The sequence below is a fragment of the Salvelinus alpinus genome, chromosome 19 (genome assembly GCF_045679555.1).
Source record: "Salvelinus alpinus chromosome 19, SLU_Salpinus.1, whole genome shotgun sequence".
NCBI classification, from domain to species: domain Eukaryota; kingdom Metazoa; phylum Chordata; class Actinopteri; order Salmoniformes; family Salmonidae; genus Salvelinus; species Salvelinus alpinus.
Genome location: NC_092104.1, coordinates 11,777,261 through 11,799,791, shown reverse-complemented (window position 1 = coordinate 11,799,791; position 22,531 = coordinate 11,777,261). Strand labels below are relative to the sequence as shown.

Genomic DNA, 22,531 nt, shown 5'->3' with positions numbered 1-22,531 from the left:
AACCAATTACATTAATTTGGGGACAGGTCGAAAAGCATTAAACATTTAAGGCAATTTAGCTTGTTAGCTTGCACTTGCTAGTTAATTTGTCCTATTTAGCTAGCTTGCTGTTGCTAGCTAATTTGTCCTGAGATATAAACATTGAGTTGTTATCTTACCTGAAATGCACAAGGTCCTCTACTCCGACAATTAATCCACACATAAAACGGTCAACCGAATGGTTTCTAGTCATCACTCCTCCTTCCAGGCTTTTTCATCTTTGAACTTATATGGTGATTGGCATCTAAACTTTCATAGTATTACTACACCGACCGGCAAAACAGTTCGTCTTTCAATCACCCACGTGGGTATAACCAATGAGGAGATGGCACGTGGGTACCTGCTTCTATAAACCAATGAGGAGATGGGAGAGGCAGGACTTGCAGCGCGATCTGCATCAGAAATAGGAATGACTTCTATTTTAGCCCTTGGCCACGCAGATGCTCGTTGACGCGTGCGAGCAGTGTGGGTGCAATAATTGAATTACATAGATTCATAAATGTATTTTGCGCACGCGATGCGAGCGGTGTGGTCAGCCTGTAAGAGATCCATTCTATTGGCCAACGTGAAAACGTTGGATAATAAACTGGTTGAGTTCGGTTCAAGACCATCCTACCAACGGAACATTAAAACTGTAATATCTTATGTTTCACCGAGTCGTGACTGAATCACGACACGGATAATATACATTTGGCTGGGTTTTCCGTGCATCAGCAAAACCAAACAGCTACTTCCGGTAAGACGTGGGGTGGGGGTGTGTGTCTATTTGTCGATAACAGCTGGTGCGCAATGTCTAATACTAAGGAAGTCTCGAGGTATTGCTCGCCTGAGGTAAAGTACATCATGATAAGCTGTAGACCACACCACCTACCAAGAGAGATTGTATCTATATTTTTCGTAGCTGTCTATTTACCACCACAAACTAATGCTGGCACTAAGCCTGCACTCAACAAGCGCTGTGTAAGGCCATGAGCAAACAAGAAAATGGTAATCGAGATGCGGCTGGAGACATTATTGCAGGCAAACTTAAATCTGTTTAAACCTCTTGACACTACAGGGGGTGCTGTTTCAACTTGGACATTTATCGTTTCCAAATTAAACTGCCTCGTACTCAATTCTTGCTCGTACAATATGCATATTATTATTACTATTGGATAGAAAACAATCTCTAGTTTCTAAAACCGTTTGAATTATGTCTGTGGGTGAACCAGAACTCTTTCTGCAGCGAAATTCATGACAGGAACTGCGAAGGTCTGAAAACGAGGCTCTGTTCTCAGATCAGTTTAAAGCTCTGTATGTATCCTATGGGTCGACATGAACTGCACCAACCTCCCCCTGGATGTCAGTAACCAATGAGAAGTGGAATGGAGTTTCTACGTAGTTCTCAGAGCTTATAAAAGGCCAAGGAACGAAGGGAGCTCTCTTTTCGACATTCGTCATTACGCAAAGCAAGACCTCAGGATGGCATTTTGAAACGCTCAGTTATCAGCCTTAGATATATCCGTTTGTAATTTAATTCGATATAGTTGTTAGAAACATCATAACGAAGTTATTTTAAACCGAGTTATATCAGTTTATGCGAGTATATTGCTATTTTCGGAATTTCCTTAGTATTGGGTTTTGAGGATTTGGGCATGTTGTGGCCACATAGCTATTGTTAGCTGCTAATTCCGAAGTTGAAGACGACGTTTTACAACCAAGCAACGATTCTTTTGGACAAAGGACACCTTGCCCAAGATTCTGATGGAAGCTCGTCCAAAAGTAAGAGCTATTTATGATGTTATTCCGTATTTATGTGGAAAAATGTAAACGGATTTGTCCGCCATTATTGCGGCACTAGTCTGGCTGTAACGCACACTGTATGTCTAGTAACGTTAATTTTAAAAATCTAACTCAGCGGTTGCATTAATAACTAATGCATCTTTCATTTGCTGTCCAACCTGTATTTTTTTGTCAAGTTTACGATTATTTATTGATTAGATTAGGTGCCTTTCCAAGATGGCGCCGGCCAGAATGCATGACCTGTTGCCACTGATCACATTGTATAACCACGATTTGTGCTGCTAAATATGCAAATTTTCGAACAAAACCTATATGCATTGTGTAATATGATGTTACAGGACTATATCAAGGTTAGTCCAAAATTATATATCTTTTGCTGTATTGTTACGATCGCTAACCTGTGCTGCTGGTAAATTGCTTGTGTTTCTGGCTATTGTGCTAAGCTAATATAATGCTATATTGTGTTTTCGCTGTAAAACACTTAAAAAATCTGACATATTGGCTGGATTCACAAGATGTTGGGCTTTCATTTGCTGTACGCTGTGTATTTTTCATAAATGTTTTAAGATGAGTAATTAGGTATTTGACGTTGGTCTCTGTAATTATTCTGGCAGCTTCGGCACTATTTCAGATTGCAGCTGCAATGTAGAACTGTGATTTATACCTGAAATATGCACATTTTTCTAAAAAAACATATGCTATACAATAAATATGTTATCAGACTGTCATCTTATGAAGTTGTTTCTTGGTTAGTGGCTATTTATATCTTTATTTGGTCGAATTAGTGATGGCTACTGATGGAGTAAAAAACTGGTGGAGTAAAAAAAGTGGGGTCTTTTGCTAACGTGGTTAGCTAATAGATTTACATATTGTGTCTTCCCTGTAAAACATTTTAAAAATCAGAAATGATGGCTGGATTCACAAGATGTGTATCTTTCATCTGGTGTCTTGGACTTGTGATTTAATGATATTTAGATGCTAGTATTTACTTGTGACGCTATGCTAGGCTATGCTAGTCAGCTTTTTTACTGTGGGGGGTGCTCCCGGATCCGGGTTTGGGAGGAATTAGAGGTTAACCTAATTTCTACCAGCATGTCACATGTGCAACCAGAGGAAAAAATACTCTAGACTACCTTTACTCCAATACAGGACTAAGTTTGAATACTACTACACTGGCTCTGAAGCTCGGCAGATGTGGCAAGGCTTAAAAACTATTACGGACTATTAAAGGAGAACATGGCTGCGAGCTGCCCAGTGACGCAAGCCTACAAGATGTGATAAATACCTTTTATGCTTGCTTCGAGGTAAGCAACACTGAAGCATCCATGAGAGCACCAGCTGTGCCGGATGACTGTGTGATCACGCTCTCCGTAGCCAATGTGAGCAAGACCTTCAAGCAGGTCAGATGACAGAAGGCCGCTGGGTCAAATGGATTACCAGGACGTGTACTCAGGGCATGCGCGGACCAACAGGCAAGTGTCTTCACTGACATTTTCAACCTCTCCCTGACTGAGTCTGTAATACCTACATGTTGCAAGCAGACCACCATAGTCCCTGTGCCCAAGCCATGAAGTGCTTTGAAAGGCTGGTCATGACTCACATCAACACCATCTTCCCAGAAACCCTAGACCCACTCCAATTCGCATACCGCCCTAACATATCCACAGATGATGCAATCTCAATCGCACTCCATACGGCCCTTTCCCACCTGGACAAAAGGAACACCTATGTGCGAATGCTGTTTATTGACTACAGCTCAGCGTTCAACACCATAGTGCACAAAGCTCATCACTAAGCTAAGGACCATGGGACTAAACACCTCCGTCTGCAACTGGATCCTGGACTTCCTGACGGGACGCCCCCAGGTGGTAAGGGTAGGTAACAACACATTTGCCATGCTGATCCTCAACACATGGCCCCTTAGGTGTGCATGCTTATTCCCCACCTTTACTCCCTGTTCACCCACGACTGTGTAGCCAAGCACTACTCCAAACACCATCATTAAGTTTGCTGATGATATAACGGCGGTAGGCCTGATCACCGACAACAATGAGACAGCCTATAGGGAGGAGGTCAGAGACCTGGCAGCGTGGTGTCAGGACAAAAACCTCTCCCTCAACGCGAGCAAGACAAAGGAGCTGATCGGGTACTAAAGGAAAAGGAGGGTCGAACAAGCCACCATTCACATCCACGGGGCTATATTGGAGCGGGTCGAGACCTTCAAATTCCTTGGTGTCCACATCACCAACAAACTATCATGTTCCAAACACACCAAGACAGTGACAAAGGCATGACAATGCCTTTTCCCCCTCAGGAGACTGAAAAGATTTGGCATGGGTCCCCAGATTCTCAAAATGTTTTACAGTTGCATGGTAAATGCTCGGTATCTAACCGTAAGGCGCTACAGAAGGTAGTGCGTACGGCCCAATACATCACTGCAGCCAAGCTTCCTGCCAACCAGGACCTCTATACAAGGCGGAGTCAGAGGAAGGCCCAAAAAGTTGTCAAAGACTCCAGTCACCCAAGTCATAGACTGTTCTATCTGCTACCGCAAGGCAGGCGGTACCAAGTCCAGGTCCAAAATGCTCCTTAACAGCTTCTACCCCCAAGCCATCATAAGACTGCTAAACAATTAATCAAATGGCCACCGGACTATTGGCAATGACCCCAATGATAAAACATTTCTGCAGCATTGAAGGTCTCCTAAAACACAGTGGCCACCATCAGCCTCAATCAGGCTAGTCAGGCTGTAATTTACTTACGCAAATGTGATATTTAAATTTTTTTAATTAAAAAAACAATTGAATCCATTTTAGAATAAGGCTGTAATGATACAAAATGTGTAAAATTTCAAGGGGTCTAAATACTTTCTGAATGCACTGTATACAGTTGACGTCGGAAGTTTACATACACTTAGGTTGGAGTCATTAAAAATAGTTTTTCAACCACTCCACAAATTTCTTGTTAACAAACTATAGTTTTGGCAAGTCAGTTAGGACATCTACTTTGTGCATGACACAAGTAATTTTTCCAACAATTGTTTACAGACAGATTATTTCACTTATAATTCACTGTATCACAACTCCAGTGGGTCAGAAGTTTACATACACTAAGTTCACTGTGCCTTTAAACAACTTGGAATATTCCAGAAAATGATGTCATGGCTTTAGAAGCTTCTGATAGGCTAATTGGCATCATTTGAGTCAATTGGAGGTGTACCTGTGGATGTATTGCAAGGCCTACCTTCAAACTCAGTGCCTCTTTGCTTGACATCATGGGAAAATCTAAAGAAATCAGCCAAGAAAATAAGTTGTAGCCCTCCACAAGTCTGGTTCATCCTTGGGAGCAATTTCCAAATGCCTGAAGGTACAATGCTCATCTGTACAAACAATAGTACGTAAGTATAAAACACCATGGGACCACGCAGGCATCATACCGCTCAGGAAGGAGACGCATTCTGTCTCCTAGAGATTAAGGTACTTTGGTGTGAAAAGTGCAAATCAATCCCAGAACAACAGCAAAGGACCTTGTGAAGATGCTGGAGGAAACAGGTACAAAAGTATCTATATCCACAGTAAAACAAGTCCTATATGGACATACCCTGGAAGGCCGCTCAGCAAGTAAGAAGCCACTGCTCCAAAACCACCATAAAAAAGCCAGACTACGGTTTGCAACTGCACATGGGGACAAAGATCGTACTTTTTGGAGAAATGTCCTCTGGTTTGATAAAACAAAAATAGAACTGTTTGGCCGTAATGACCATTGTTATGTTTGGAGGAAAAAGGGGGAGGCTTGCAAGCCGAAGAACACCATCCCAACCGTGAAGCACGGGGGTGGCAGCATGTTGTGGGGGTGCTTTGCTGCAGGAGGGGTTGGTGCACTTCACAAAATAGATGGCATCTTGAGGAAAGAAAATTATGTGGATATATTGAAGCAACATCTCAAGACATCAGTCAGGAAGTTAAAGCTTGGTCGCAAATGGGTCTTTCAAATGGACAATGACTCCAAGCATACTTTCAAAGTTGTGGCAAAATAGCTTAAGGACAACAAAGTCAAGGTATTGGAGTGGCCATCACAAAGCCCTGACCTCAATCCTATAGAAAATGTGTGGGCAGAACTGAAAAAGTGTTTGCGAGCAAGGAGGCCTACAAACCTGACTCAGTTACACCAGCTCTGTCAGGAGGAATGGGCCTCTACTGGGCCTTTACTTGGTTTAAATGTCAGGAATTGTGAAAAACTGAGTTGAAATGTATTTGGCTAAGGTGTATGTAAACTTCAGACTTCAACTGTATAAACTAAAAGTATATATGGGGGATTGGAAATAATGCAGACAATTACATTGATGGAAGCTACAATAGATCTGCAATGTCTACCCCCTGAAAGAAAAAGTCAAACACATCGTGATCATCACTGGCTGAAGGAGATGTATTTTCTTATAAAGCTGTTTTTATAATTCCGTCTGTCTAAAACACTACCCTGGCACAGATTTGAGTGTAACGCCTGAGCGGCTGAGCTCATTGTGAGAGAGTCTGATTGCAGTGAGCCAACACCTTCCGTTTTCTTCTCATATCATTGGATAAATTCGAAATTAAACTGTATCTGTTCAAAGAGCCTGAGGCTATTGCTTACAGATGACAAGTAGAACAAAACAAAACAACTAGAAATTGAGATCCATTTGTACTATATGCAGTACATCAAAACTCCTCACTCAGAAAACTGGGAAATCAATTTGTACCACCCAGAATATGAGATACTGCCTTGTCTTCTTTCGTAGGTCACATCATGCAGTCAGTGTGCAAAAACAAATCTATGTGACGCGATGTGCTATGTCTTTTCTCTGAAAGTCATATTTGCTCTTAAGGAATGTGACACAGTCTGATGTCGGTTATGTGGGAGTGACGGGTAGACAGAAGGAATGAATGGTATAATTAAGCAATAAGGCCCAAGTGAGTGTGGCATATGGTCAATTTACCACGGCTAAGGGCTGTTCTTACGCACGACGCAACACAGAGTGCCTGGATTTTTTATTTTTATTTCACCATTATTTAACCAGGTAGGCTAGTTGAGAACAAGTTCTCATTTACAACTACGACCTGGCCAAGATAAAGCAAAGCAGTGCGACACAAACAACAACACAGACTTACACATGGAATAAACAAACATACAGTCAATAACACAATAGAGAAAAAAAGTCTATATACAGTGTGTGCAAATGAGGTAAGATAATGGAGGTAAGGCAATAAATAGGTCATAGTGGCGAAATAATTTCAATTTAGCAATTAAACACTGGAGTGATAGATGTGCAGAAGATTAATGTGCAAATAGAGATACTGGGTTGCAAAGGAGCAGAAAAAAAAGAACAGTATGGGGATGAGGTAGTTGGATGGGCTATTTACAGATGGGCTATGTACAGGTGCAGTGATCTGTGAGCTGCTCTGACAGCTGGAGCTTAAAGTTAGTGAGGGAGATATAAGTCTCCAGCTTCAGTGATTTTTGCAATTCGTTCCAGTCATTGGCAGCGGAGAACTGGAAGGAAAGGCGGCCAAAGAAGGAGTTGGTTTTGGGGATGACCAGTGAAATATACCTGCTGGAGCACATGCTACGGGTTGGTGTTGCTGTGGTGACCAGTGAGCTGAGATAAGGGGGGACTTTACCTAGCAGGGTCTTGTAGATGACCTGGAGCCAGTGGGTTTGGCGATGAATATGAAGCGAGGGCCAGCCAACGAGAGCATACAGGTCGTAGTGGTGGGTAGTATATGGGGCTTTGGTGACAAAACGGATGGCACTGTGATAGACCGCATCCAATTTGCTGAGTAGAGTGAAGTCAAGGATCGGTAGGATAGTCAGATTTACGAGGGTATGTTTGATACAGTCCTTAGCCGTTGTATATTTGCAATATACCACCAACACCCAAGGTGCCTTATTGTTATTCTAAACTGGTTACCAACGTAATTACATCAGTAAAAATACATGTTTTGTTATACCCATGGTATATGGTCTGATATACCACGACTTTCAGCCAATCAGCATTCGTGGCTCGAACCACACAGTTTATATTCATGCAAAAGACACTGCAAAGAACAATGTTGGCTTCTCCTATACCTTATTCAGTCTGTCTGATGACAAAATAAGCAACTACACTTTTAGAATAAAGTGCTCCAAAAGGGTTCTTCAGCTATCCCCATAGGTGAACCCTTTTTGGTTCCAGGTAGAACCCTTTCTTCAAAGGGTTCTCCTATGGGGAGGGTTGAATAACCTATGTTTTTCATCATATATGTTCTCTATGTTTGCTGGTTGAGGGACAGAGAGACACAGAAAGAGACAGAGACAGAGAGAAAGACAGAGAGACAGACAGCAAGACAATTAGACAGACAGAGAGACAGAGACAGAGAAAAAGAGAGAGACAGGGAGAAAAAGAGACAGACAGAGAGAAAGTGAGACAGAGGGACAGACAGAGAGACAGAGATGTATTCCCGAAACTGCTCACAGTCTGAACAACCCTGTTGGCATCCACTCTACTGTAGGTGTCAAAAGATATTCAGAGTGTTAATTTAACACATGCTCAGTCTATCGGAGTTGAAACTCATCATCCAAACTAAATGATAGAATTTCGCTGTTCCCGTTTTTCAGCAAGCTTTTGTAATTGAAACCAGTCGCAGCACTGAATGAGTTTCCTCTACTGAGCCAAGCCAAAGTGTGTGTGTGTGTGTGTGTGTGTGTGTGTGTGTGTGTGTGTGTGTGTGTGTGTGTGTGTGTGTGTGTGTGTGTGTGTGTGTGTGTGTGTGTGTGTGTGTGTGTGTGTGTGTGTGTGTGTGTGTGTGTGTGCGACCGTGTGTGTGTGTGTGTGTGCGTGTGCGTGTGTGCGTGCATCCCCCTGTGAGCCTGTGCGAGTGTATGTGACTCGAGATTCAATTAACTGTTCATCTCGTTTCTGTCCCAGCGAATTTCTGCATCAATAACCACGGTGAAGACGATCTCTCACAAGACCTGACCAGCGACACACAATCAGATGCTGTCATTCACACTTACGCACGCATTCTGTCATGGTCAGATTGGCCAACATGTAATTCATTTGGATTGTCTTACAGTACATTGATATACATCTCCTCAACCTAAACAGCACAATACAGCAATAGTCAATCCATCAGAATCAACCATGCAACCAAGTGCTGCTGTCTGTGTCATAGTATATACTGTTACTGGAGAGTGGGTTGACTGCCTTAGGCATGCTTCCCTCTCTGTATCTGCACTCAAAACTATTGTGTTCCCTTGAAACACAATCTATAAATATACTCTATCGGATCCATAAACCTCAATCAGGTGACAGGGGGAGTGTTGGGGAGTGTTGCAGTGTATAAAGCCAGCCAGACACAGTAAGACTGAATCCAACCCTACAATAGTAGATGTCTGTCACAATGTAAGCATTCAGTCATTGAGGTGATTCATCCACTGGCTTTCTATTCCAATACAGGGGGGAGTGTTGTAATATTTATAGCTAGTAAGACAGCCAGCCACCACAACACTGAATATAACCCTACAATGGGAAATGTCTGTCACAATATTTACATCAGCGAGATTCAGTTCAGGTGACAGGGGGATAGTAGCAGTGTGTGATTCAATAGTAAACCAGACAGATCCCACAACAATAAATACAGCACTAAAATAAGCTTTCTGTCAAAAAGACAGATTTCTGACATAATACATGTGAGCATGTCTGTGTGTTGTAATGTGTATTACAGCCAGCCACCACAATACTGAATATAACCCCAGAATACTTAAAATAACCCCACAACACTGAATATAACCCCAGAATACTGAATATAACCCCACAACACTGAATATAACCCCACAATACTTAAAATAACCCCACACTACTGAATATAACCCCAGAATAATGAATATAACCACACAATACTGAATATGACCCCACAATACTGAATATGACCCCTGTTGTGTCTTTGGCATCATTAAAAGTGAAGACTGTTATTTTCTCAAATCAATTCTCTGTAATTATTATTACGTGATTAAACTCATCAGGTAAATGTAATTAACTAGGATGTCGGGGCACCAAGGAAAATCTTCAGATTACAAAGTTATAATTTTCCTAATATAACTCTTCAGATATTAGAATATCTGATCAATTAGTATTCTTATTAATGAATTATTATTTACCTCACATTAGTCTCACTCCAAACGTCGTAAATTGTTGGTTATCTGCATGAACCCAGCCTTTACTATGAATCATCCATACACCAATTGGCTAAATCATTGATTTACTAACTAACTAAATAATCACAGAAATGCATAAACAGACAACAGTAGATATTGGTTACTAATACAGGATAGGGAAGATTCCCTAGTGGGCTAAGCCGATATGACGGCTTGGTGGACAAAGGGAAGTGGGTGCGGACTGAGCGAGAGCGGGAAAGACCAGAGGGATCACTACACACAGTACTACTATAATTATATTAATTGAAATGCTAATCCCTTGCACATGAACGCTCACTCATTCGGGAATAATTGCAATCAAAATATATTCACATCCAGGTGTCGTCGTGATCTCTGTTGGCATCGTCAGTCCGTCTGCTAGAGAGTCAGTTCATCCGCGTCTCTTTCTCAATGTATTTTGTGGTTAGAATGGATACTTCAGAGTACCATTCAGAAATGTTCTCATAGAGTAGATTTTTCGGCGGTTGTCGGTAATAGCATCCCAGGTTTACATAATTTCTAGCTGCAGACTAGTAAATAGTAACTAATATTTGCTCCTATTGTTTCGGGATCGATCAACCATTTCCAGCCGTGTAGCCAATGTGCCACGTGGTATGGTTAGGAATTCAATAAGGCTTCGCAATCACAGCTCACGCTGTGGGTTTGCTTAGTCTAAACTATTCGCAATCACAGCTCACGCTGTGGGTTTGCTCAGTCTTGGTACTCAAACCTGTGCCACCTCAGCTGACACCTAGGTATGCGTGGTCTGAAGATGATTTCCTCAGGAGGGGGTTTTATTCGTAACAATAGGAAAGGGCTGTTCCATGATACCAGATCATGTCTGTATTCACAGGAGTGGATCAATGAATACAATTCTCTCACATTAAAGGTTTAACATCACATTACATAATTTCACAAATGGTTTCATCTTTACTCATTCATTTTATGTCCACGGCCCAATACCACCTTTTCACAAGTGGACATTTTGTTTCAAATTCTCATTTTGGGAAATTAGGAGTTTGCCATGTGAAATCCTTTGTTCTCTCCGTCACTCTTTCTGCATGTCCAGGAGGAGAGAGTCTCCGCAACGGATTTACAACCAGAGATAACAGAACTTGGGTGTAGGAGAGAGTGGGAAGCCATGATCTATACCCAGAAAGAGCCACTCCATGACACCCCACAATACTGAATATAACCCCACAATACTAAATATAACCCCAGAATACTGAAAATGAGCCCACAATACTGCATATAAACCCACCATACTGAGTATAACACCACAATACTGAATATATATCCCAACAATACTGAATAGAACCACACAATACTGAATATGACCCCACAATACTGAATACAACCCAACAATACTGGAGAAAAAAACACAATAATGAATATAACCCCACACTACTGAATATGACCCCACAAAAATGTGTATAACCCCAGAATAGTGAATATAACCCCCCAATACTGAATATGAACACACAATACTGAATATGACCCCACAATACTAAATATAACCCCACAATACTGAATAAAAACCCAACATTCTGAATATAACCCCACAATACTGAATATAACCCCACAATTCTGAATATAACCCCACAATACTGAACATAACCCCATAATACTGAGAATGACCCCACAGTACTGAATATGACCACACAATACTGAATAAAACACCAGAATACTGAATATAACACCACAATAGTGAATATAACTAAACAATACTAAATAGAACCCCACAATACTGAATATGACCCCACAATACTGAATATAACTCCACATACTGAGTATAATACAACCATACTGAATATGACCCCACAATACTGAATGTAATACCATAATCCTGAATATAACACCACAATACCGAAAATAACACCACAGTACTCAAAATGACATGGAAACTAATGAATATGAAACAAAATACTGAAAATTACTCCACAAAACTCAATATTATCCTACAATACTGAATAACCTAACAATTCTAAATATAACCCCAAGCACTGAATATAACTCCAAAATATTGAATATTACCCCACAAAACTGAACATGACCCCACAATACTGAATAGGACCTCAAAATACTGAATATAACACCACAATACTGAATTAAACCCCACAATACCGAATATGAAAACACAACATAATATAACCCCACAAGACTGAATATGACCCCCACAAAAATTATAATAACCCCACAATGTTGCATATAACCTCAGAATAATTAAAATGAGCCACAAAACAAAATATTACCTCACAATAGTGAATATGACCACACAATACTGAATATGACCCCACAATACTGAATATGACCCCACAATACTGAATATGACCCCACAAAACTAAATATAACACCAAAAATACTGAAAATAAGATCACAATACTGAATATAATACCACAATACTGAAAAGACACTACAATACTGAATATTTACTAAATACTGAAAATAACACCACAGTACTGAATATAACACCACAATGTTGAATATAACATCACAATACTGAAAATAACCCCACAATTCAGAATATAACCCCACAATACTGAATATTACAACACAATACTAAATATGACCCCACAATACTGACTATAACCCCACAATACTGAGTATGACCCCACAATACTGAATATAATCCCACAATACTGAATGAAACCCCACAATACCGAATATGAAAACACAACATAATATAACACCACAATACTGAATATGACCCCACAATTCTGAATATAACGCGACAATACTGAATGTAACACCACAATACTGAATTTAACACTACAATACTGAATGCAAGACCACAATACTGAACATAACATCACTATACTGATTATAGCACCATAATACTGAATATAACTCCACAATACTCAATATATTCCTACAACACCGGATATAACACCAATATCATGAATGTGACACCACAATACTGAATGTCACACCACAAACCTGAAACTAACACCACAAAAATGAATATATGAATACTAAATATAAACACACAATACTGCATTAAACCCCAAAATACTGAATATAACACTACCGTACTGAATTTAACCCCATAATACTGAATATAATACTCCATTACTGAATATAACACCTCAATACTAAATATAAACCCAAAATACTAAACATAACCCCAAAATACTGAATATATCCCCACAATACTGAAGAAAAAAAAACAAGACTGAATATAACCCCAGAAAAATGAATTTAACCCCAAAATACTGAATACAACACCGAACATACTTAATATAAGACCACAATACTAAATATAAAACCAAAATACTAAACATAAGCCAAAAATACTGAATATATACCCACAATACTGAATAAAACCAAACAAGACTGAATAACCCAACAAAACTAAATATAACCCCACAATACTGAAAACATCACCACACTACTGAATATAAAGTGCATTGACGATGTCGTACCCACAGCAACGATTAAAACATTCCCAAACCAGAAACCGTGGATTGATGGCAGCATTCACTTGAAACTGAAAGCGCGAACCACTGCTTTTAACCAGGGCAAGGTGACCGGAAACATGATCGAATACAAACAGTGTAGCTATTCCCTCCGCAAGGCAATCAAACAAGCTAAGTCCCAGTATAGAGACAAAGTAGAGTCGCAATTCAACAGCTCAGACACAAGAGGTATGTGGCAGGGTCTACAGTCAATCACGGATTACAAAAAGAAAACCAGCCCCGTCGCGGACCAGGATGTCTTGCTCCCAGACAGACTAAATAACTTTTTTGCTCGCTTTGAGGACAATACAGTGCCACTGACACGGCCCGCTACCAAAACCTGCGGGCTCTCCTTCACTGCAGCCGAGGTGAGTAAAACATTTAAACGTGTTAACCCTCGCAAGGCTGCAGGCCCAGACGGCATTCCCAGCCGCGTCCTCAGAGCATGCGCAGACCAGCTGGCTGGTGTGTTTAAGGACATATTCAATCAATCCTTATCCCAGTCTGCTGTTCCCACATGCTTCAAGAGGGCCACCATTGTTCCTGTTCCCAAGAAAGCTAAGGTAACTGAGCGACTACCGCCCCGTAGCACTCACTTCCGTCATCATGAAGTGCTTTGAGAGACTAGTCAAGGACCATATCACCTCCACCCTACCTGACACCCTAGACCCACTCCAATTTGCTTACCGACCCAACAGCTCCACAGATGACGCAATCGCAACCACACTGCACACTGCCCTAACCCATCTGGACAAGAGGAATACCTATGTGAGAATGCTGTTCATCGACTACAGCTCAGCATTTAACACCATAGTACCCTCCAAACTCGTCATCAAGCTCAAGATCCTGGGTCTCGACACCACCCTGTGCAACTGGGTCCTGGACTTCCTGACGGGCCGCCCCCAGGTGGTGAGGGTAGGTAACAACATCTCCACCCCGCTGATCCTCAACACTGGGGCCCCACAAGGGTGCGTTCTGAGCCCTCTCCTGTACTCCCTGTTCACCCACGACTGCGTCGCCATGCACGCCTCCAACTCAATCATCAAGTTTGCGGACGACACTACAGTGGTAGGCTTGATTACCAACAACGACGAGACGGCCTACAGGGAGGAGGTGAGGGCCCTCGGAGTGTGGTGTCAGGAAAATAACCTCACACTCAACGTCAACAAAACAAAGGAGATGATTGTGGACTTCAGGAAACAGCAGAGGGAGCACCCCCCTATCCACATCGACGGGGCAGTAGTGGAGAAGGTGGAAAGTTTTAAGTTCCTCGGTGTACACATCACGGACAAACTGAATTGGTCCACCCACACAGACAGCGTTGTGAAGAAGGCGCAGCAGCGCCTCTTCAACCTCAGGAGGCTGAAGAAATTTGGCCTGTCACCAAAAGCACTCACAAACTTCTACAGATGCACAATCGAGAGCATCCTGTCAGGCTGTATCACCGCCTGGTACGGCAACTGCTCCACCCACAACCGTAAGGCTCTCCAGAGGGTAGTGAGGTCTGCACAACACATCACCGGGGGCAAATTACCTGCCCTCCAGGACACCTACACCACCCGATGTCACAGGAAGGCCATAAAGATCATCAAGGACAACAACCACCCGAGCCACTGCCTGTTCACCCCGCTATCATCCAGAAGGCGAGGTCAGTACAGGTGCATCAAAGCAGGGACCGAGAGACTGAAAAACAGCTTCTATCTCAAGGCCATCAGACTGTTAAACAGCCACCACTAACATTTAGTGGCCGCTGCCAACATACTGACTCAACTCCAGCCACTTTAATAATGGGAATTGATGGAAATTATGTAAAAATGTATCACTAGCCACTTTAAACAATGCCACTTAATATAATGTTTACATACCCTACATTACTCATCTCATATGTATATGTATATACTGTACTGTATATCATCCACTGCATCTTGCAATCTTTATGTAATACATGTATCACTAGCCACTTTAAACTATGCCACTTTATGTTTACATACCCTACATTACTCATCTCATATGTATAGACTGTACACTATACCATCTACTGCCTCTTGCCTATGCCTTTCTGTACCATCACTCATTCATATATCTTTATGTACATATTCTTTATCCCTTTACACTTGTGTGTATAAGGTAGTAGTTGTGGAATTGTTAGGTTAGATTACTTGTTGGTTATTACTGCATTGTCGGAACTAGAAGCACAAGCATTTCGCTACACTCGCATTAACATCTGCTAACCATGTGTATGTGACAAATAAAATTTGATTTGATTTGATTTGATTTATACAGTAACCCCACAATACTGAATATAACCCCACAAAACTGATTATAAACCCACAATACTACATATAACCCCAGAATACTGAAAATGAGCCCACAAAACTAAATATAACCTCACAATACTGAAAATGAACACACAATACTGAATATAACTCACAATACTAAATGAAACCAACAATACTGAATATAACACCACAATACTGAATATAACACAGAAAATACTGAATTTAAGACAACAGTACTGAATATAAACCCACAATACTAAATATAAACCCACAATACTGCATTAAACCCCAAAATACTGAATATAACACTACCTTACTGAATTTAACCCCATAATACTGAATATAACACTCCATTACTGAATATAACACCACAATACTAAATATAAACCCAAAATACTAAACATAACCCCAAAATTCTGAATATATCCCCACAATACTGAAGAAGAAAAAAAAACAAGACTGAATATAACCCCAGAAAACTGAATTTAACCCCAAAATACTGAATACAACACCGAACATACTTAATATAAGACCACAATACTAAATATAAAACCAAAATACTAAACATAAGCCAAAAATACTGAATATATACCCACAATACTGAATAAAACCAAACAAGACTGAATAACCCAACAAAACTAAATATAACCCCACAATACTGAAAACATCACCACACTACTGTATACAGTAACCCCACAATACTGAATATAACCTCAGAATTTTGAATATAACACCACAATATTGAATTTAACACCACAATATTGAATGTTAATCCACAATACTGAATATTAGTCCACAATACTCAATATTATCCTATAATACTGAATTTAACCCCACAATACTGAATCTAACACCAGAATACTGAATATAAGACCACAGTACTGAATATTACCCCACAATACTGACTATAACCCCACAATGGGATATGTTTGTCACAGTGTCAGCATTTTCTCAGATGATTTCTCCACGGGGTTTTCAATGTAATGGAGCTTTTGTGTCTGCCACAGGCTTACATCTCATTTGCTGTTCATATAGATGCAGATCATCTTGCAATAGGGAAACATGCATGTGTGAGGATCAATACATAGAAACATTAACAACAGTGATCTCTAACCCTTATCTGGGAGAGTTAGAGAGAGCAACACCTTCATACTAGAATGTTACTGATGGTCAGTCACTGACTGGCAAGTCTACCATGAGACAATACAACAAACAGGTGTGCTCTCCCTAAAATTACCGTACATTATAAATCAATCCCAAATAAATGATCAGTGACATCTGTGGACATCCCACTCCTCTCACAATTCCCCTTTCACCTGCAAACACAACATGTTTTTACTACACACAATTAGCCCACTAATTCACGATCAAATAAATTGATTAATTGATAACTTCATAATTAGATCAACTATAAAGTTGAGGTAGCGAAGTTATCTGTGAGTGACAATCTACAGTGAGTGGACGCTAATCCAAACGGAGTCGCACCTAGTCAACATGGTCAGGCAAGGGACTGATTAAAATGCGGACTCCCTGCGCGGCGCTGTCCGTGGTGCTGAATCTACTTGCACTGATGGCGACAGTCTGAAAGAACTCACCGCTCTCTTGCCATTACTTTGACTCAAGACCTCGCTTCACCAAGTATGAATTGATAATGAAACAATTATGTGAGATGAAAGGCTACAGCATAGCTGCGAGCTGGCAATGGAACCAGACCTGGGAACAAAACAGGTAAACTCTCCTCCTCACCTTCCACCTCGTCCTCGGGCAGGTTGACCGGGGCTCGGTAGGCGAGCATGTCTGGGATGGTGCAGATGCCCCGGTACATCAAATTGGAGGTGATTGGATGCATGATAGGCATGGCTGCGGTGACGGTCTGGGGCTGCCACCTGTGCCCTGATCTTCATATAAGGGAGAGTTCAAGAGAGTCACTCACAACTTTTCCCCAGTTTCAAACAGGGTGCGGAAGATCAAGTCCATGAATAGAAAGGAACAGATGTGGTCCCAGATTTGAGAGGCAGGAGAGAGGAGAGGATCCGTGGTAGCCTATCCCCCGTTCCTTGGTGAATGAACACGGAGAAGACTAGTGGATTATTGTTTTTATATATATATAAATTTGACGTTGTCACTGTATCTCCTTTTTCTTTATCTGGATACTTGACAGTTATTTGTTACACAAATTGCGAGATATATCTAGCCTGGGTTGAGGAAATTAATTGACAATAAAGTTGAATTAATTGCCTAAATTGTCACACTATTTGCTGAACAAGACTAAACACATCACGGTGGCTCCATCTGCTGAGACACACCGCCAGTGAGATGTCAGTGCAGATGAAAAGGAACAGCGGTTTCTCTCACTGGGTTAGAAGACAAACAGATCAAATCCAAAGACAATGAGATCATTCAAAGACGCTTAATCCGTTGTTTTAGTCCAGTCATTAGTCCAGAGGCAGAATATTCGTTCATCCACTTGTTGGATCTTTTGGATACGAGTGTTTTTCTTGGTAGGCACTGTGTCCTTTTACCTTTCCATTGAGCTTTTAGTGGTAAGATCCAGGTGAGAAACACAAAATAAATACGGACAGCGTAGAAATTATAAGTCCAATGTACCTTCACTCAAAACACAAAAAATGTAAAGTCATCGAATCCTTAGAACATTCACTGAAAATAGCCTATGCATTCAGCGCGTGGGCACACTCGCTCGCTCCTATTTGGTCATTGGAACGGGGGCGGCTTTCCATCTCCAATTCACTCTTCGCTCCACAGGTGATAGGACGACGCTCTGTGTGGATCTTGTGAACTGCAACCCTGGCTCCTGTGTTTAGTCAGCTCTCTCTCTCCCACAGGAACACACACACACACACACACACACACATTCCGTACCCTGACTCCAGTGTGTGTGGCTCTCTCGCACTGTGTGAATTCTGTATTCCACACAGCGCAAGCACTAAATCACGGTGTTGCTTGCCCGTAGCGACACATGTGCTCCCCGGGTACCAAACAAACAAAGAGAGCTGTGGTTAATGACCACGAGCCACATCGTACGATACGGATGATTTCTACCCTGGCATCTCTCCTAATGGAAATTAATATATTTTAATCTTAAGCCTTAAATGACACACTCTAGATGTTATACACTGAACAGCCAGGTGTGACATTGTGTCTGTTGACCAGAAACCATCGAAGGTGAAGCCAGTAAATGAATAGAATTGAAATCATGCTAGTGGCTGTCATAATGCAGTAACAGTAAGTAACACACGTTTCTCATTAAGTTGATAAGGATGAAAAATGTTTCTGTTTTTTCAGATAGAGGTTCTTTACTGGCTTGTTGTTGTGTGGTTAATAAACTGCTTAGTGTTTAAAAGATAAGTCACACACCCTTCCTTCCCAAGTGTGGCTGCCGAGGCAGATATATTTGCATAAGAATGGACAAGGGCATATACAGTAGGTTAATTTGCTTTTGAAAACCTTCACAATTTTGCATCATTAGCCCTTATCAACACTGCTGTGTGTGTGTTGCGCTTCGGGGGAAGTGGTACTCGCTAAGAAAGAAACGAGATGCCCGTAACACTAGCAAGGCAGAGGTCCTGGTTTCTAGTCTTGGTGTAGCCTGAATTAAGAGGAAGTGGTTCCCGCTTAACAAACAGCGTGACGTCCTTTACACATGTGTGTGTCTCTCTCTCTCTCTCTCTCTCTCTCTCTCTCTCTCTCTCTCTCTCTCTCTCTCTCTCTCTCTCTCTCTCTCTCTCTCTCTCTCTCTCTCTCTCTCTCTCTCTCTCTCTCTCTCTCTCTCTCTCTCTCTCTCTCTCTCTCTCTCTCTCTCTCTCTTTCCCTCTCTCTCTCTCTCTGATGCACCAAAAATTCTCCCTGACTGGGTTTGATAACATTGTTTGATCACACTGTGGTTGAAGCTATGTTGATGACTGTGGAGGACAGGGTTGGGTCAATTCCATCTAAACTGAGGAATCACATTTCCAGTCCTGAATTCAATTCCGACATGGCCGCAATCCTGGTGTTATTAAGTCATGTTTAATTCTTAGAATTGAAAAGTAATGACATTAAATCAAACAAATCACGAGTATACTGTTAAGAGTAAACACACACACACACACACACACACACACACACACACACACACACACACACACACACACACACACACACACACACACACACACACACACACACACACACACACACACTGTAACGATCGTCCTGGGAAGACGAACGTGCGGACGCCGGCCGCAAAACCTAAACCTATTGGGGAGAGTCTGGGTGGGCATCTATCCGTGGTGGCGGCTCTGGTGCGGGACGTGGACCCCGCTCCACTTTAGTCTTGGCCCACTTAGGTGGCGCCTCTGGAGCGGGAACCCTTGCCGCCGACCCCGGACTGGGGACGCTCGCAGCGGGCCCCGGACAGGAGGGCGACTCTGGCAGCTCCGGACAGGAGAGCGACTCTGGCAGCTCCGGACAGGAGGGCGACTCTGGCAGCTCCGGACAGGAGGGCGACTCTGGCAGCTCCGGATAGGAGGGCGACTGGCAGCTCCGGACAGGAGGGCAACTCTGGCAGCTCCGGACAGGAGGGAGACTCTGGCAGCTCCGGACAGGAGGGAGACTCTGGCAGCTCCGGACAGGAGAGCGACTCTGGCAGCTCCGGACAGGAGAGCGACTCTGGCAGCTCCGGACAGGAGGGAGACTCTGGCAGCTCCGGACAGGAGGGAGACTCTGGCAGCTCCGGACAGGAGGGAGACTCTGGCAGCTCCGGACAGGAGGGAGACTCTGGCAGCTCCGGACAGGAGGGAGACTCTGGCTGCTCCGGACAGGAGGGAGACTCTGGCAGCTTCGGACAGGAGGGAGACTCTGGCTGCTCCGGACAGGAGGGAGACTCTGGCTGCTCCGGACAGGAGGGATACTCTGGCTGCTCCGGACAGGAGGGAGACTCTGGCTGCTCCGGACAGGAGGGAGACTCTGGCTGCTCCGGACAGGATGGAGACTCTGGCTGCTCCGGACAGGATGGAGACTCTGGCTGCTCCGGACAGGAGGGAGACTCTGGTTGCTCCGGACTAGAGGGCGACGCTGGAGGCTCCGGACTAGAGGGCGACGCTGGAGGCTCCGGACTAGAGGGCGACGCTGGAGGCTCCGGACTAGAGGGCAACGCTGGAGGCTCCGGACTAGAGGGCGTCGCTGGAGGCTCCGGACTAGAGGGCGTTGCTGGAGGCTCCGGACTGAAGGGCGTCGCTGGAGGCTCCGGACTAGAGGGCAGCACTGGAGGCTTCGTGCCATGGATCATCATTGGAGGCTTCTTGCCATGGATCATCACTGGAGGCTTCGTGCCATGGATCATCACTGGAGGCTTCGTGCCATGGATCATCACCGGAGGCTTCGTGCCTTGGATCATCACCGGAGGCTTCTTGCCATGGATCATCACTGGAGGCTTTGTGCCATGGATCATCACTGGAGGCTTCTTGCCATGGATCATCACTGGAGGCTTCTTGCCATGGATCATCACTGGAGGCTTCGTGCCATGGATCATCACTGGAGGCTTCGTGCCATGGATCACCACTGAAGGCTTCTTGCCATGGATCATCACTGGAGGCTTTGTGCCATGGATCATCACTGGAGGCTTCGTGCCGTGGATCACCACTGGAGGCTTCGTGCCATGGATCACCACTTGAGTGGAGCGACACATAGGAGGCCTGGCTCTGGGAGAAGGCACAGGACTCACCAGGCTGGGGAGACATGTAGGAGGGTTAGGGCCTAGCACAGGCACAGGACTCACCAGGCTGGGGAGACATGCTGGAGGCCTTGTCCTTGGCCGAGGCACCGGATACACTGGGCCGTGGAGGCGCACTGGAGGTCTGGAGCAAAGAGCTTGCACAACCCGTCCTGGCTGGATGGTGACTTTGGCCCTGCACGTGCGGGGAGCAGGCACAGGACGCACTGGGCTGTGCAGACGCACTGGAGACGCAGTGCGCAGAGCCGGCGCAGGATATCCTGGACCGTAGAGATGTACTGGAGGTCTGGAGAGCAAGGCTGGCACACTCCGTCCTGGCTCGATGCCCACTCTAGCCCGGCCGATGCGACGAGCTGGGATATAGTGCACCGGGCTAAGAACACGTACTGGAGACACCGTGCGCTCCACCGCATAACACGGTGCCTGACCAGTACGACGCTCGCCACGGTAAGCACGGGGAGTTGGCTCAGGTGTCCTACCTGACCCCGCCAATCCCCTCATGTGCTCCCCCCAAAAATAAATTCTGGGCCTGCCTCTCGTGCACATTTGAGACTGGTGTTTTGCGGGTACTATTTAATGAAGCTGCCAGTTGAGGACTTGTGAGGCGTCTGTTTCTCAAACTAGACACTCTAATGCACTTGTCCTCTTGCTCAGTTGTGCACCGGGACCTCCCACTCCTCTTTCTATTCTGGTTAGAGGCAGTTTGCACTGTTTTGTGAAGGGAGTAGTACACAGCGTTGTACAAGATCTTCATTTTCTTTGAAATTCCTTGCATGGAATAGCCTTAATTTCTCAGAACAAAAATAGACTGACGAGTTTCAGAAGAAAGTCCTTTGTTTCTGGCCATTTTGAGCCTGTAATTGAACCCACAAATGCTGATGCTCCAGATACTCAACTAGTCCAAAGAAGGCCAATTGTATTGCTTCTTTAATCAGAACAACAGTTTTCAGCTGTGCTAACATAATTGCAAAAGGGTTTTCTAGTGATCAAATAGCCTTTTAAAATTATAAACGAGGATTAGCTAACACAACGTGCCA

At 43.3% G+C, this 22,531-nt stretch overlaps 1 protein-coding gene across 2 annotated transcripts in view; it reads right to left on the bottom strand.

Moving 5' to 3' along the window:
* Positions 1-18,635, bottom strand: part of LOC139545015 (calcium-binding protein 7-like) — a 61,562-nt gene extending 42,927 nt beyond the window's left edge. The window contains exon 1 of one of the 2 annotated variants that reach the window (XM_071352328.1): positions 17,510-18,635. In XM_071352328.1, coding sequence (XP_071208429.1) covers positions 17,510-17,621 — 112 coding nt within the window. In that variant the 5' untranslated portion in view covers positions 17,622-18,635. The remainder of the gene's footprint in view (positions 1-17,509) is intronic. The other variant, XM_071352329.1, reaches the window with a different exon arrangement.
* Between the last annotated feature and the right edge of the window lie 3,896 nt (positions 18,636-22,531).